We start from the raw sequence: 18,095 nt of genomic DNA on the forward strand, positions 1-18,095 counted from the left end.
AGAAACCACAATAAAGGCTCTTACTCATGTTCACCTGTGGATCCTTTCACTCCTGACCAACTGTGGTACTTTTCCCAGATGGCTGTGCAGGCATGTCCATGCCTCAGTGCTAAGAATCAGTGAGTGTAGAACCCCTTGCTTGGGGAAGTCATTTCTGAGTCTGCATGTCTTACCAAAGCATGATGAAAACAAATCCTGGCATATTTTCTTTATAAACACACAAAAATTGATTATTCACAGAAAAAAAATTTTAAAGCTCAACAAAGAAATAGGAAGGTAAATGAAAATTAACACAAGAAAATTTGCAACATAAGTCTTTTGCCCAAAAGAAAAGTGGACAAATGCTACAACACAGAATGAGAAATGGGCAATAACCATATGGAAAGAGACTCATCGTTGCTGAAAGTTAAAAAAATAAAATAGAAGAAGATAGAAAAGATTTAGATGGCATCAGTTTGGGAGATGGTCAATAAAGAACTAGATGGTCCTTAATACCTAGAACAGTCTATGTTTAGTGACATACACAGATGTCAAACATATACTAAGTTTCAAAAAGCAGGTTACATGATACCAGGTACCATGCTTTATAAGAATAATCATTCGTAGAAAAATTTTTTGAAAGATAAACATAAAATCTTAAGGATGTGTAACTCTTGCTGAAGAGTTTATAGCTAATTTTCACTTTTTTTTAGTTTTTTAAATGCAAATATTGGAAGGGAGCATATTCTCTTTTATAATCAGGAACAAAAGCTATTTCATTTATTAAAACACACACATATCAAGGGCAGTACACAGAAGCATGGACCCTTCAATTTGTTTGGCCCAGGAGGAAAACTCACAGGTGGGATGTCGTGCAGGTCCGGCATGTACTGCTAGGATCTGAAGAACATTTCTGCAAAGCAAGCTAGAATGGAAAGAGGGACCTCATGCAAAATGGGGAAACATGAAGCTCTAGGGGCTGGTCTTTCCTCTAAAGCAATGACTGAGCTTCAAAGAGCAAATGGAATCAACGTTTTCAGAACTCTGGAACGTGATTGGACACTTGGACACGTATAACAACGTGAGTGCTTCATGAAAAGAGAGGCTACTAATTTGGGGAAAAAGGTAGCATGCAAAATTAAGTAACATTCCTCCATGTCTCAGGCTCACTGGGTGTCCAGTTGCTTCCAGGAAAGAGTCTGAGGACCTTACCCAGTAAAATTTGGGAGCTAGATGATTCTGGTGGTCTGGTGGCACTCTGAAAAACTAGTGTAGACATTTGCCTTGGTTTCAACCCTCTCAGCTGCACTGGCTTCCCTGACTCTCAGTGTTATTTATCACATGATGTTTTCCATTTTTTGGAGCCAAACATTTAAGGAAATTGTTATCAGGTCACTGACTGACCTGACAAGATAATGCCACACACACTTGGATTTTTCCCAAACCATATTTGCAAACTGTGTATTGCTTATTGTATGTGGTCACTGAAACTGTAAGTCAAAGTGTGATGGACGGAAGTGTAAAACTGAATATACTCTCTCTAAGAAAATGTGGCCATTTTTACCAAAATTCTAAGAGTACCAAACAATCCTATATTAGGAATACACAGTTTGCAAATATGGTTTGAAAACATCATAAATAGTTGGCTCCAGAGCTCAACAAGCAAGATCAGAAATTTCTGAAAACAGAAAGAATGTGATTTTCAGACTTTTAAGTTATAATATTCAGGGTGTCCAATTCCTAACAAATGTTACAAAACACATAGAGAAATAGGAAAGTTCTCCCCAATCACAAGAAAAAATATGACAGAAATCATCTCAAGGAAGCCCAGACATCATAATTACTAGCAAAAGTTGTGAAGTGAACTGCCTTGGATTTTTCTCAAGGAGTAAAAGGACAACATGGTCAAAAATGAAAGGAGGTTAGGAAAATGATGTATAAACAAAATGAAAACATCAGCAAACAGAAGTTATAAAAGGAAACCAGACAAATTTAGGATCTGGAAGTACAATAACTGAAGTAAAAATTTCACCAGAGGGGTCAAAGCAGATTTAACCAGGCAAAAGAAGATCAATAACCTGAAAACAGTTAAAATTATCTAGGGAGGAGCAGGAAGAAAGGATGAAGAAAAATGAACGGGGAACAAGAGACTTATGGGATATCGTCAAGCATACCAACCTATACATCATAGGAACTCCAAAAAAGAAGAAAGGACAAAAAGAAAAAAAGATTTTGAAGAAACAATGGGCAAAAACTTTCTAAATCTAATGAAAGACATGAATTAATTCAGTGAAGAGGATCAACGTCTTCCAAGCAAGATAACCTCAAACACACCCATACTAGGACACACTGTAGTAAAATTCCTGAAACCCAAAGTCAAACGGAATTTTGAAAGCAACAAGACAGAAGCAACTCCTTCTATACAAGAGATCATCAATTAGACCAACAGTTGACTTCTCATCAGAAACCATGCAGGCTTAGTGCTGCTAAGATCCAGTGGTGACCACAGACTAGGCAAGCAGCACCTTTGTCCCGTGGTGCCTTGCCAGTAATGCGCATCCTCCCCCACCACACTACCAGTGGTGGCCAGCTGGACCAAAAGCATTTGTCCTCTCCACTGTGCTCCTTTATGATCCCTGATTTCCACAGGGACAGGGGTTAAAGGTTAGACTACATAGCCTTGACACCATCAGCTCAGCCTGCTTTGTGTGGACAGCACTCCCTGGAGTAGCTGACTTAGCAGGTGAGCAGGAGGCAGAGCTCTTCTAGATGACACTTGCTTGCCCTCACTCTCATGTGCATGACAGGGAGTCAGAGCCCTCCAGGAGGCCTTTATCCCAGCGTTCCAGTCTTGGCCCACTGTCACTGTCCCCTTGACTTGGCAGGAGTCTCAGGGGATGGAAAGGGGGTGTTTCAGGGACAAGTTACTCGGTGCTGACACTCTGTTTTTCTCAAGGGTGACACAACAGCACATTCTTCAACAGCCAATGGATCCAAGAAGAAATCACAAGGACATTAGAAAACCTTAAAGATGAATGAAAATGAAAAAGAACTTACCAGAAGTTGTCATGGTGACTTCTTCTAGGCATGAGCTGCAAATGTAAGTGTCCTTCTGAGCTTGGTATCGCATGAGGAGCCTTCATTCGTCAACACATGAAGATTTTGTCTGGTGAGGTTCTGATGTTAGCCTTTTGGGAGGGCAGTAGGGAAAGATGAAACATCAAAAAACATTGATAATTTCTTTAGATCTGTGGCAGTACTGGGGACTGAACCTAGGTCCTAACACTTGCAAGGCAGGCGCTCTACCATTTGAAGACACATCCCAGCCTTTGCTGTTAGCCTTGTGCAGGTCAATAGGGAACCCGTCTGGAGCCCCAATTGTAGGTCAAGGCAAGGCCTGCCCTGCCTGCCTAAGTGAATTGCTGAAGATCAGAAGAGAGAAATGTCAGGCATTCATGCAAACAGGAATCAAGACCATCAACAATGTCTGTCACTGAGGAAGAGCTGTGTCACCACATGAAAATAGTTGCTCGTGTGCACCCTGAAAACACTGAAGAAAAAGAAGGCAGATGCCATAAAGTGGTCCTTGCTGTGGCCCAGGAACGAGACAGAGATGCCACTCACACCACTTCTCTTCAACCCACCATTGAAAGTTCTACGCAAAGCAAAGAAACTAGTCAAGAAAAACAAACAAAAGACATTGACTGGAATGTAAGAAGTAAATTTAACTCTGTTCACAGATAATCCCAAATGCAAAAATTGTTTGTATAAACGGATTCAGCAAAGTTGCATGATAAAAAATCAACTTCCAAAATTTATTTGCAGTCAGGCTTCTTGGATGCTGTGATCAGGAGGATCAAGGATTGAGATCAGCCTAGGCAAACAGTCCCATCTCCAAAATAACCAAAGCAAAATGTACTGGCGGTATGCCTCAAGCCGTAGAGTACCTGCTTTGCAAGTGTGAAGCCCTGAGTACAAACCCCTGTCCCAGAAATTAAAAAAAAAACAACTTCCCAATGTGTTCTTTTGTAGAACATCTTTGCAACATATCACCATGGGGAACTTAAGCAAAGGATACATAGGAACTTCTGATTATTTTTACAACTGCATGTGCATGAAAAATTATCTCAAAAATCAAAGTTGAATAAACACATTAACCAAAGATCAAGGGGATACATGATACTGAGTTAACCAAATCCTTTCTTCATCTATGTAAAAGAAAGAAATGTGAACATTTCAATAGGAAATGGTCAATATACCTACAATAGTTTTATGCTAGAATTTTCATTACTGCAAAAAAACAGTTGACATAATCAACTTAAGAAGCATTTGTTTTGGCTCCTAGTGTCAGAGGTTTCAGTCCACCTCTGACTCTGGCTCCTTTGATTCTGGGTCTGTGTGAAGCAGAGCATATGGCAGAGGTTGCTCACTTCAGATAGGAAGTAGAGACAGAGAGGGACCCAGGACAAGGTACAGCCCCAACGATGCACTCCCAGTGATCTACTTCCTCACCTATGTCCACCTCCTGAAGTTTCCACCACCTCCCAAAATAGTGCCACCAGCCAGGAACCAAGCCTTCAACACATGAGTCTATTGGAAGAGGGACTCTTTATATGCAAACCATAACAAGCTTGGATCTGGAATGTCTTCCAAAGGCCCCTGTGTTAAAGACCTGGTCCCCAGTTTCAGGCACTTTTGGAAGGTGGTGGCAATTTTAATGGATGGAGCCTAGCAGGAGGACTTCCCATCATTGGGGGTGGGTGTGGGAAGAGGATAGAAGGACCCTGGTCTCTTTCTCTTGCATCCCAGGTACAATTTGAGCAGCTTCTTCCATCACAAGCTCTCTACCATGTTGTGTGCCTTGCCATAGGCCCAAAAGCAATGGGGACAGTTGGTCCTAGACAGGAACATCTAAAACTGTGAGGCCTAAAGATAAGCCTTTTCCTTATAAGCTAATTATCCTAAATATTTACTAAAATGATGGAAAGCTAACATGACACCTATATAGGCAATTAAACAGCAGATATTTTGTAAAAACTTTTGTAAATGTCACAGTGCACCCCAGTACAATAATATGCAATAAAAAATCAGAAAGTATCTAGATGATGAAGCAATATATAACACATTTAATTTTCCAAGTAACTAAAATTATATATGAATACAAGATAAGATTTTTATAACAACAAATTTCACATAACTTAAATTTACATGTTCAAACAAAATTTGCTCTATTAAATAAAAGCAATAAAAGAAAATACAGAGTGGGTGGGCGCACAAGGCACATAATGTCAGCAAGCGCTCATGGAAACAAATTGTAAAATCTTTCAGGAAGAAAATCTGGCAGTGTACTTAAATGTGTGACAGTTCTACAAACCCTTGATCCAGCAATTCAAGTTCAAAGAGTTTAAGAAAATAATCTTCAAAGATATAGGTCAAGGATATTAACAATGCAAAAAAGAATCTGAAAATAATATAAATAAGTAGCAAAAGGGGGTTAGTAATATGTATTGAATGAGCTTTAGTTACATATTTTTAAATGTAGTAAATGTAGTAAATACACTGAAGCTATCAGAAACACTACTGAGAGAATATTAACTGGCAAATTCCAGTGTCCAAGGCATATTTCTCAGTGAGGTCAAAACGAGATAGGTGACAAGTTCTATCTGTAATATTCTCTTATGCTAAAATGAGAGCGACAGTGACTGACTTTGAGATTAATGTAGAACTCAAAGGTCTGTTACAAGGAGTTAATCAAACAACATCACTAATTTTCTGCTTAATGGCACCGAGAGCATTTTTCTTTTACCTCTTTGGTGTTTGGCGAGCCTTCTGTTTTTCTTGTAACAAAGTATTTACTTAAGAATAAATTGTCTGTTGGTTCCCAGTACCTGGAATGCGCCTCCCCAGGCCCCGACTGGGAACCTTTGCTCCTTCTCACCAGACAGGCCACCCAGCTCACATTCCCAAATTGTCCCCAGAAACCCCAATCCTGCGCTTCCTTTGCTTTTCCTGGTAACAGGGATCCTCTAAAGTGCTGTGCAATTATCTCTGTGACTTCCTGTCTGCTCCCTGCCTTATAAAACCTACTCCACCTAGAGCAATGGTGTTCGTTTTGTCGGTTAACTTATTTCGAACGGATTTCCATGATGCCTGCACCTAGTAGGTGCTCAACAGCCCTTTGATGATAACTGCAGAGGACGGGAGTCTACCCTGAGTCACCATCTGCTGGCCTCACCTTCAGTCACCTGAGCATGCAGCGATGACACAGACCTAGGCCAGCCTGCCTTCAGTGACTGGAACCCAGGGCTCCACAGCTCAGAGGGGACCTGTGAGAACTCAGGAATCAGCCAGGGCCCAGCACAGCAGCAGCCAAAGCGATCGGCCCCGCCCCCGGCAGACGAACGCGGGAAACTACATGTTCCAGAAGGCATTGGTCCTCACCTGGACCACATTTCCCAGAAGAACTAGCGGCCGCGCGACCCCGCACCTCGTGTGTTTTCACGGGGCCAAGCGCTGGTCCTGGCGCGGCTTCGTGGCCCTACGTCCCGCTGGCGAAGTACGAAGCTATGCGGCTGTCGGGTGGCACAGGTCCGGAGCCTCGCGTTTGCGGATCGCGGCGGCGGAGCCCGGGAAGGTGAGCTGTGGAGGGGCGGGGATTGCGGGAGGCGGGCGCGGGCCTCGAGAGGATGCGGGCGGGGAAGCGGCCGGGACCAGCTGAGAGGCGTTTGCAGGCGCGGTGGCCCCGCGGGCTCTCGACTGCCCCGCCGGCCGTCCGCGACGCCGCCTGGACGTGTGCGGTCGGCGCTCGGTCCCGGTTCGCCCCAGCGCAGCCTCCCGCCTCCTGAGCTCCGTCCCGGCGCGTTCCCGGCCCGCGCTGCCGGCTTGGAGCGGCCGCGGCCGCGGTCACGCGTGGGAAACGCGGTCCTCCCCGGGGAGCCAGGCGCCCGCCCCCCACGCCAGAGCCAGGACCAGAACCAGAACCAGAACCAGAACCAGGTCTTCCTTTTCTGTGGCCGGGCCCCGCCGGGCATGGGGAAGCCACCGTTCCCCGTTTCTGGAAGGATTTTCTTGAAAACCCTGGAAATGGATTCATTTGCAGGAGGCAGAGAAATTGGGTGGGCGCAGCTGAGGCTGAGGAAGACTGTCGCAGGGGAAGACAGTGAGACTGGAGCCACTACTCATTGGTTGTGCCAATGGGGTCAGGTGGCCCCACTCTGCCCTCAGTATGCGGATCAATAATGTGGGGCCAAGCAGTGTAAGAAGGTGCCTGGCATGGGGCGAGGGTCAGTGATGGAGTCCAGGGTCTCTTCCTAGTCTTGATCCTGGAGATTCCCTGAGCCAAGAAGAGTGGGGCCCGGGCCCTGGGCCACCATGGTCCCAGCCCTTCCCTGGTCCTGTCCACTCCCAGCTCCTTCTGACTTCCCTCTCTGAAGACCCCTGGGGTCATTCTGGGGTGATGAAAAGGATTTGAAAGCTGCTGATTCTGAGGGGCCTAAAGCAGAAAGGACTTTCTCCTGGTCCCTTTTCTTCTCTCCCATCCAGCCTCTGAGGGCCACTGCAGTGGTCCTTGGGGAAGAGCTCAGATAGAGGACATGGCTCCTGAGCAAAGGGAAGCACAATCTCATGTGAGCTCATTGCCATCTCGTTTCTTAGTGAATGGAGGTGGAGTTTTTCCCAACTTAACTGAAGTTCTCTACCCAATACAACCTCCATCAGGATTTAGAGGCCATTTTTTACAGAGCAGGAGTTGGTCCACCCTCGTGGGTGGTGGATTGTGTAGGGGATATTCCCATCTCCAGGGTTCACTTTTGTTCACTAATCTCAATCTGTGTCGTCATTACTAATTTGACAAGCAAGATGCCTGGGTGTCTTTTTATCACTATGGACAGACAAACTGCACACCTGGGAAAACTCCTCTCTGGCCCTGCCAGTTTGTCTCCTCCATGTTACTCCCTGTCCCTGGCAAGAATGCTTTTTTCTCTTTCCTCCTGAGCATCCTCATGATGCCTCTCCCAGATTTCTCAGCCCCTAGTTTTTAGTTTTTTTCTCCCAGTGGACATTATGGATCATATGCTTTTCCTCTACCACTTGGGAAAAATGACTGGCCTGCCATTTTTATCTTTATGTTGGGAGTCTAGGGAAGCCCCCCCCCCCATTAGGATGAGACAGTGAGTGGGCCTAGGATAGCAGGGGATCCAATAGGAGAGGTCTTTTATTCCAGGAATAAAGAGTAAGCTACAGGAGCGTTCCATGATCATCTATGGCAGAGAAGCAGTGCACACAGCGGTTAGGAAGTGGGGCTCTTAAGTCAGACACATGTTTTTAACCTCTTTCTTCTGTTGCTGTTTGTGAGCTTTGGGGAAATAACTCTATCCCTTTGTGCATCAGTTTCTTCACCTATAAAATCAGTGCTATCTTCTAGGGTAGATGAGGGAATGACATGAGTTAGTGCATGGAAAGTGTTTAGCTCAGGGCCAGGCCCATAGTGAGGTGGTATTGATAGTCATCCTTGTCCCTCTATATGATTCCACATTAGAAGTTTCTTCATGATTCAGACAAAACTGTCCTAACAGCAGTTGTTCTGTGGTTTGTTTGTTCATCTCAGCAGAGGACTGCATTGAGCCTCTGGACTTCCCTTTCCCACTTGCCTTTTCAAGAAGTCAGCAAACTTTTTCTATAAAAGGCCAGGTAGAAAATATTTTAGACTTTGCAGGACACATGTGATCTCTGTAACTTATTTCTGTTAGTCTTTCTGGTTTTTAAGTGTTTTATTTGCTTATTTTTCTAAGAGTTGGACTCCATTTACCATACCCAAGGTGATCTCCCTGTTGCAACAAGGAGAAGATCACTGGAAGGCAGAGAAAGAAAGGCTTGGAGACTCTGCTCTTGGTGGTGAGTCTGGCTAAGAGTGTGCAGCTTAGCATGTTGGCTGGGAAACTTCTTCAGATTGTCAGTGCTCAAGAAGTGATGGGGAGGTGAGCATGGGAGTGCGTGCCTGCAGTCAGGAAACGTGGTGTATTTAAGGGATTGCAAGTAATTCATTCTGGCTGAAGCTCAGGGGATGTACAGGAAAAGAGACCAGAAAGGAAATGAGATTGAAGACTCTGTAAGGGTCACATCATAAGAGCTTCAGTGCAGTTCTAAGAGAGTTGAGCTGTCCCATGGATGACTGGAAATATTTGAGGAACTTAAATAGAGCATTATATAATCCTTGACAGTTTGAAAAGCAAATCTTCTTTTGGTAATAGGGTTTTATTGCATTTATTGATACCTTCTGGAGGTGGTGGCAGTGGTAGTGAGTGGTGTTAGAGATCGATCTCAGGGCTTCATTCATGTTAGGCAAGTGTTCTCCGCTGTACTATGCCCTCAGCCCCTTACTGATTTTCATTAGGAAGATTTTAGAAGTTTTTATCTGTATCAACTTTAAATAGAATTATTTCTGTAATAGTTGTTTTGTGAGAACAGTGTAGGCCCCTTCCCATAATATCAAAACCTTTGTAATACTTTCATTCATTACTGTTTTAGGATGCCGTCTCTCTTGGGAGGCTGAGACAGGAGGATCTCAACTTTCAGGCCAGCTTGGGCAACACAGCGAGACCCTGTTTCCCTAAAAAAAAAAAAGTTGATTTGGATGTATATCTAAATCTTGGTTTTATGAGTGCTTAATGAGAAAATAAAAAGGAAAACTTTCATGTGAAAGATCCTGGAAAAAAAAAGCAGGGTTTAAAATCAATGTATTTCAGCAACGTAGTTTTATAGTCTTTTGGCCTGGCAATCGGATTGCTTTTTTCTCCAAAATTCTAATGCTCCAGTAGTTACCTGGAAGAATAGATTAATGTTTCCCTTTTCAAAGTGATGATCATTGCCTTGAAAAACTTTGGTCTGTTTTTTCAGCAGTTGCCTGTGGTTACCTCCAGGCAACAATTGTGAGATGTTCTTCATGCAGGACCTGTATAAACCCTTTTGGCAGGTTTCCTGACCATAGGAGGTAGAAGTGTAACTTGTTACCAAGTTAATGATGGTATGCGTTTTTAAATACAGCACCTGGATAGAACATATTTTTTAAAATGATTTTTATTGAGCTAGGTGTGATGACACGCACCTGAAATGTACTACTCAGGAGGCTGAGGCAGGAGGATCTCAAGTTCAAGGCTAGGCTGGGGTGCACAGCAAGACCTGGTGTCAAAAAATGATAAAATTCATGACTATTGTTTAGGTCTTTACGTTTCAGACAGCATGTACATTTTTTATCATTACAAATAACACTAAGAAGCCAGGCACAGGTGGCTCACGCTGTAATCCTAGCTACTTGGGAGGCGAGATCAGGAGGATCACAGTACAAAGCCAGCCCAGGCAACTAGTTCTCAAGACCCTATGTTGAAAACAACCCATCACAAAAAAAGGGCTGGTGGAATGACTCAAGGTATATGCCCTGAATTCACGCCTCCATACTGCAAGTAGTAATAATTATAATAATAATGATGACACTAAGAGAGAGGTCATCCAGAGAAACACTGTTAATCCCATTTTACAGATGTGAAGACAAATGTTGGTTGAGTGACTCAACAAACACCTCTATGTAAGTGGTAATACTTGCATAAAACCCAGGCCTGTTGATATGGTTATTCTTTCACTGTGCCATCACTGCCTCTAGGGAAAAGGGCACTTGAAGGTAGGACTTCATGCCAACCTTTAAGAGCTTAGTATGTTAGTGTAATTTTCTGGCATTGTCTATAGGCAGTTCCTGGTACTGTGGAACTTGTGAGGGCTCGGTCTCTTTCACCACAAAGTTGCAATGGAGACAACATTTTATGGCCCTTAAGAGGTTGGTCGTGGTTTCCTGCAGTGTGGCTGTCTCTCTGTGGAACTAAAGGCAGAAGAGCACAAGCGTTTGTGCTGCTGAAATGGCTTCCTGAGCTCCATTCATCTTGTAGCTTTGAACGGCTGCCTTGAAATTTGGGGAGTTCCTTGTTACAAAGGCTTTTGCTCCTTCTGAGCTCACCTCTTTTTTTTGTTGTTGTTCTTTTGTGGTAGTGGGGTTTCAATGAAGACCCCACACTGCAGGTGCTCTACCACTTGAGCCATCCTCCACCCTGCTGGCTTACCTCTTGAGGTGCAGGTACATTATGAATTTGGCAAGAGGTATGTGCTTCTTATTGAATTGAAAGCAAATCTTCATAAAAGAAGTTTACGAAATAGCAGCTCACATTTTTAGGGCTCACTTGATTTGTCACAGAAAAATGTTTTCCCTAAGTTGTGAAATATAATGTTCACATAGAGAAGTCAGTAAAACACAAATATGTAGGTTATCATTAAATTATAAAGAAACACCTTTGAAAAGGAAACCTTGTACACTGCTGGTGGGAATGCAAGCTAGTGCAACTACTCTGGAAAACAATATGGAGGCTGCTTAAAAATCTAAATATAGATCTGCCATATGATCCAGCAATCCCACTCCTGGGGATATACCCAAAGGAATGCAACTCAGGTTACTCCAGAGGCATCTGCATACCCACATTTATTGCAGAGCTATTCACAATGGAGTTTTACTGAGCCATGAAGAAGAATGAAACCTTATTATTCTCTAGTAAACGGATGGAACTGGAGAACATCATCCCCAGCGAGGTTAGCCAGGCTCAGAAGACCAAAAATCGTATGTTCTCCCTCATATGCGGACTTTAGATCTAGGGCAAATGCAGTAATGTTGGACTTGGGTCATATGCTAAGGGCAGAGCACATACGGGAGGTATGGAGATAGGTAGGAAACCCAAACTTGAAAGTGTTTGATGTCCCCACTGCAGAGGAGCTAATACAGTAACCTTAAAATGACAGAGGTCAATATGGGAAGGTGACCAGGAAGTAATGAAGAGGTCAGGTGGAGATGAATCAGTTTGGGTTGTAATACACTTGTGCATAGAAGCAATGGTAGGAATCTCTCTGTATATTCTTATCTCAGCAAAAACGCTACGTCTTTCTTATTATTGCTTACGTCTTCTCTTCTACAAAATTAGAAAAAAGGGCAGAACAGGTTCTGCCTGGAAGTGAAGGAGTGTAGGGGGGGAGAGGAAGGGGGCAGGGGGAAGAAATGGCCCAAACAATGTATGCACATATGAATAAATGAATAAAAAAAAGATATGTGCCAATAAGGTAAAAGGAAAAAAAAAAAAAAGAAACACCTTTGTTAGTACTGCCTAGGTCAAGAAATTGAACATTGCTGGTACCTCCAGGAACCCTTCTCATATTTCCAACCTTTCCTGTCCTAGAGAAAATACTCTTTTTAGTTATGGCAGGCACAGACTCATTTTTCTTTTAATTATGTAAACAGTGGAAGATATCTTACATGTTACCTCCACTCAGTCTGTAAATAATGCTTCTTTTATGGTTTTGCTGTCTGCAGACCCAGAAAGTAAGTTTAAATTCAGTCCTGTTAAATGTATTTAATGAGGTTCTTTGTCTTTGTTCAGTTGGAACCACCATAACCTCCAGCGTACCTCTTCATATTTGGTGTGTCTCATGATGCAGTTGAAACTGGATCCTTGAATTCAGTTTGCTAGAGTTTGTCAGACAATCTGTGAAACTAAGTGTTTGCAAAATAAATGGCAAGTTTAAAAGTACAAACAAAGCTGTATGTTCTAAAATTTCACTTACATCAGTGAAATCTTAGGCCTCCTTTAGTTGGAAACTTTATTGTGAAGCCTGAGGTAAATAGCAGAATAATGAATGAATTCCAGGTGCTTATCCTCCATCTTCAGCATTCTGCTGCTTTTGTTTGTTTGATTTATGAGTGGAACTGATGTTTGCATTCAAAGCTTTGAGATTGCAAGGCAAATGCTCTACCTCTTGAGCCGCACATCCAGTGCATTTTGCTCTGGTTATTTTGGAATAGTGTCTCTCAACCTATTTCTTCAGGCTCAAACAGTGATCCTATGTCAGTCTCCCAAGTATCTAGGATTCTATACGAGTGACAGGTGGCCTGCATTTTGCTGTTTTTCTCCATCTCACTCTCCTTTGCCCAACCTGAGTATTTTAAAGCAAATCTCAGCTATCATACCACTTTACCTATAAATGCTTCAAGACTTTCAACCCTAACTTCAAAATTAGTATCACATCAGACAAAAGTAACAGTAATTCCATCATATTTAATACCCAGTTAATTGTTTGGGTCCTAGTTTTCTTAAAAAAAAAAAATCACTTTACCAGCCCCTTGAAATAAAGTTTCAAATAGTGTGCACGTATAGCATTTGATTGTTACAACTCTTCGAGTCTCTTAAAATAACTGTTTAAATATTGGTGAGACTCTTATTTTACCGGATGAAAACTAGTGTGACCTTTCATTGTGAGGAAGTACAGAAGAATGTGTAGACCGAACCTCATCACAAGTGGAATGGCTCCCTCACCTTGGGAATAAGGCATCCTCATTCCTGCCATCACTTGTATTTCTCATGTTGTAGATTGTGCATAGGGGTTGTGTGTTAATGAGCTGGCCCTTTAATTCACCTAAGCAAGATCAATAAGATGAAAAGCTACTATGGTTTCACATTGTGTTTTTCAAAACAGATGCTTTTGGTCATCTTTGTTGTCCTTAAGGAAATGCTTTAAATAATATAAAAAGGTTTGTGTACATTTTTTAAAAGATGCAGTACCTGAATTCATGTTTCATTTTAGAGACAGTGTGTGATAGTTTTTGTTCATGGTGTTGGGAATTGAACCCCCGGTCTTGCTCATGCCAGACAAGTGCTTTACCACTGAGTTTATACATCCCTAGTTCTTGATGCATTCTTTAAACATCACTTCAAATTGCCTGCAAAGTTTTGTACATATTTCTAGTATTTTTACATGCTACTTCCTAAGTACATACAACTTTATGTTATATAGAAGTAATAGTTTCTGAATTTCTGTATTGTTGCTTTCTTTCATTGACTATTTTGCTTATGTGCAGTGTTTTTCCTTGGGGAGGATATGTTTTCATGATAGGGGAATGTTGGCTGGCTTAAAGATTCATTTGTGCTGGGCTACTTTCCATAATACCGAATTAGATGTAAGCTTAGCAGACATTTCATGTGCATGTATATGGGAAAACCTGACAAAACATTCTCTCAATTTGTTTTTAGACTTGCTGGCAACACTAGGATAAGAACTGGCTTCATAACATTTGACACAGAATTCATTTGTACAGTCTTCAAGAAGGTCTCTCCCAAACACAGATGCTAATAGTTTCAGACATTGAAAGTGTATGTTTTATATTTATTAAACTGCCTTAGGAATTTTCCATTTTAGAAGTATTTCATGACCATTTGATAAATCAGCGGTGTATGGTATGTGCTTATTCTGTGAAGGAAAGTCTTGACTACAAAGTCATTAGATTGTTGGAGTTGTAAGATTCCTTTGGTCCAGTCTTTCTCTTTAGAAAAGAGGAAACAAAACAAGTTAATGTTAGAATTCAGATTAAGTTTATGGTTCTTTTTCCTCCTGATTCATTTGAGAAGTGTGTTGAGGGCTGGGGGTGTAGCGTGCTTGCCAAGCAAGAACAGAACTCTGTGTTCAGCTTGGCAGCAGTGGTTCATGCCTTTAATCCTAGCTATGTGGAAGATTAGCCCTGGAAGATAGTTTGCCAGACCACATCTCAACCTATATCTGGGCTCAGTGGCACCCACTTGTCATCCAAGCAACAGTGGGAACCCTAAATAGGATGATAGCAGTCCAGACCAGATAGAGGCCCTATCTCCAAAGTAACCAGTGCCAGAAGACCTGGAGGCATTTCTCAGGTGGTAGAGGATTTGCCTTGCAAGTACAAAGCCTAGAGTGCAGTAGAGCACCTGGCTAGCAAGCATAAGGCCCTGAGTTCAAACCCTAATGTCACCAAAATAAAAAGGGGGACCCTGAGTTTTAATCCCAGTACCACAAAAGGAAAGACAACACTATTGGCATTTGAGGATGTACATGGAGACCCCAAAGTTGTATAGTAAACTTAGAAATGAACCTAATACATGTGATGAATCGGTTGGTTTTTCTCCTCACATTCTTCAATTGATTTTTGACAGCAGTGCCAAGACCATTCATGGGGAAAATGATGGTCTTTGTCAACAAATAATTATGGAAAACTAGACGTGCAAAAGAGTGAATGTCTTGTACCTTTTAAAGAAAATTAAAAATGGATTAAAGACCGAACTTAAGAGCTAAAAATATAAAACATAGGGGAAATTTTTCATGACGTCTTAGAGATGACACCGAAAGCACAGGCAGTAGAGGAGAAAGATACCTACTTAGATTTTATCAATCTCAAAAACTTTTTTTTTTTTGCAGTACTGGAGCTTGAACTCAGGGTCTATGCCTTGAGCCACTCTACCAGTCCTTTTTTATGATGGATATTTTCGAGATAGCCCGGGCTGGCTTCAAACCCCAATCCTCCTGATCTCTGCCTCCTGAGTAGCTAGGATTACAGGCGTGAGCCACCAGCACCCGGCATCAATCTTAAAACGTTTTGTGCATAAGGTGTGATGGTGCATGACTGTCATCCTAGCCACGTAGGAAGCAGAAGCAGGAAGTTATGAGTTATGAGTTATGAGGGCAAAGTTAGTGAGGCCTAACTAAAAATAAAGTTCTTGTGCTACAACAGTTTGCCTAGCATGTGTGGCCCTGGGTTTCATCCCAGGTTCCTAAAAGACAGCAACCTTTTGTGGCTCGAGATGTAGCTCAGTATTAGAGCCCATGCCTAGCATACACAAAGCCTTGGGGTCCATCCCCAGTACTGCAAAAGAAAAACAACAAGTTTTGTACATCAGAGAACACTGTCCAGGGAGTGAAAAAATTAGCCCACAGAATAGGAGAAAATTTTCCAAATGATATATCTAATATGGAATTTAGTATGCACAACACATAAAGAAGTATGCCTCAAAAACAACAAAAAATATTGAAAACTGGGTAGAGGACTGGACTAGACATTTTTCCATAAAAGATACACAAATGGACAATAAGGACATGAAAAATGCTCAACATCTTTAATCATTAGGAAAATGTAAGTCAAAATCACAATGAGAGCTGGGATGTAGCTCAGTGGTAGACTGCTTGCCTTGCATTCTAGAGGCTCTGACTTCAGTCCTCAGCACCAAAAACAAAACAAAAATCCTTCTGTGTATTGTTTGTGACAAAAAATATTTTTTTCAAACTATAATAAGAAATAGCTATACTTTCTGCTGTGAGTTGTAACTTAAGTATGTTTATACATTTCACCTCTGTTAATGTAGACCATGTCTTCTCATTTTTCATTTTGTTGTAACAATGTGGAATCCATCATAGAATAAAATACTAATTGCTTGCGTATTTCTAAAAAAAAAAAAAATCAAACTATCCAAAAACTCATCATCAGTTAACTTCCCATCCATCAGAAGGATGGCTAGTTTTTACAAAATGCAAAACAACAAATGTTGGCAAGGTATGGCAACATCACAACCCCCATGAATTGATGGTCAGTGTGGAAAATGGTACAGCTTCTATGGAAAACAGTTTGGTAGTTCTCAGAGTTGTCATAAAATTAGCATAAGATTTCACAATTCCACTTCTTATTTTATACCTGAAAGAATTAAAGCAGAGACTCAGACAAATCATTGTACATCATTCATAGCAACATTTTTCAGAATAGTCAAAGGTTGGAAGCACCCCAAGTAGCCATGAGCAAGTGAATGAATAAGCAAATGTGATATAAACATATAATAGAATATTTTTCAGCCTCAAGGAAAAATGAAATTCTGATTCATGATACAACATGGATGAAGCTTAAAGATTTTGCTAAGTGAAATAAACCTGACACAAATGGAGAAATATATTCTGTGGTTCTGCTTACATGACGTATCTAGAATAGGCAGATTCATAGAAACAGAAAAGAAGATGGAGATTGCTAGGAGCTGGAGGGAAAGGGAAGTAGGGAATTGTGAGTGGGTACAGAGTTTCTGTGTGGGATGATGAACAGGTTCTGAAAATAAATGATGGATTCACAGCATTGTGATACATCAAATACCACTGAATTGTATGTTCAAAATAGTTAAGATGATGAATTTTATATATTTTGTACATTTTACCATAAAAAAATTAACTCAGGCTGGCGGTTTAGCTCAAAGGTTCAGCACTTGCCTACCTTGCATGAGGCCATGGGTTTAATACTTAGCACTACAGAAAAAATTAATAGTTACTGAAAGTGGCTCATAGAGCCTATTGTGAGACTAAAAGTTTGGAAGTGTTAGGAGAAAGCATAGGAGTGAATCTTGGACTCTTAGATGAAGCATCAAAAGTATTGATGACAAAAGGAAAAAAGTATATAAATTGGACTTCTTCAAAATTAAAGAGGTTTGTGCTTTACAGAACATCATCAAGAAGCCAGGTGTGGCGGTGTACCTCTGAAGTCCCAGCACTCAGAAGGTGGAGACAGGAAGATCACATGTTCAATGACAACATGGCCTACGCAGTGAGACCCTGTCTCAAGAAAGCAAACAAAAATAACATCATCAAGAAGGTGAGAAAACATACTGGGAGTGTAGCTCAGAGTAGAAGATAAGCCTCTTCCAAAAGGAAGAACGTTTGAAGACCTCCTGGGAAGTGGGAAAGTTGAAAGTCGCCCCTGGTCACTGTAGGGAAGCACTGAGTGCTTTTCTCGTTCAGAGTGTCATTGGGGTCAGTTCAAAGAACTCTTATCACCTGCCTGGAAATTGCCATGACATAATACAATGAGAGGTGAACAGAACGTGTCTGAAGGGGGATGTTATCTACCCTGTACATGCATCTACGCTGTAGGGTGACGTTTTCACTAGCAAGTCTATGGGCTCTGCTCTTGGCAGTGGTCATTGTGCCATCATGGGAAGTATTCTTTTTTACCATTAATTCTCTTTATTTTTACGCCCTAACTTGAAGAGGTAGTTGGTTTTGATTTTGTCTTTTCTTAGTGGTAGTATTAACTACTTGGCAAGTTAGTAAATATCTTAGATTTTGCAACAGGGAACTTTGGAACTTATAAAATATATAGAGGTCATGAAAAAAGCCATATTCCATGGCATTAAAATAGATGGTATTTCTTCACTGGGGTAGTTCTTTTGGATACATTTTTAACTTATAGTCTTACTGAACTA

At 41.7% G+C, this 18,095-nt stretch overlaps 1 protein-coding gene and 1 long non-coding RNA gene across 2 annotated transcripts in view; both read left to right on the plus strand.

The window, feature by feature from the left end:
* LOC109702162 (protein transport protein Sec24A-like) overlaps nt 1-18,095 on the plus strand; it is a 205,001-nt gene that overhangs the window by 169,475 nt on the left and 17,431 nt on the right. The window contains exon 13 of the mRNA XM_074057238.1: nt 17,335-17,485. Coding sequence (XP_073913339.1) covers nt 17,335-17,485 — 151 coding nt within the window. The remainder of the gene's footprint in view (nt 1-17,334; nt 17,486-18,095) is intronic.
* Nucleotides 6,474-12,173, plus strand: LOC141417869 (uncharacterized). The gene is made up of 3 exons (XR_012442516.1): nt 6,474-6,613; nt 8,769-8,871; nt 9,505-12,173. It is a non-coding gene; the product is annotated as an uncharacterized lncRNA (long non-coding RNA).

Source organism: Castor canadensis, chromosome 16 (genome assembly GCF_047511655.1).
Source record: "Castor canadensis chromosome 16, mCasCan1.hap1v2, whole genome shotgun sequence".
Lineage (NCBI taxonomy): Eukaryota > Metazoa > Chordata > Mammalia > Rodentia > Castoridae > Castor > Castor canadensis.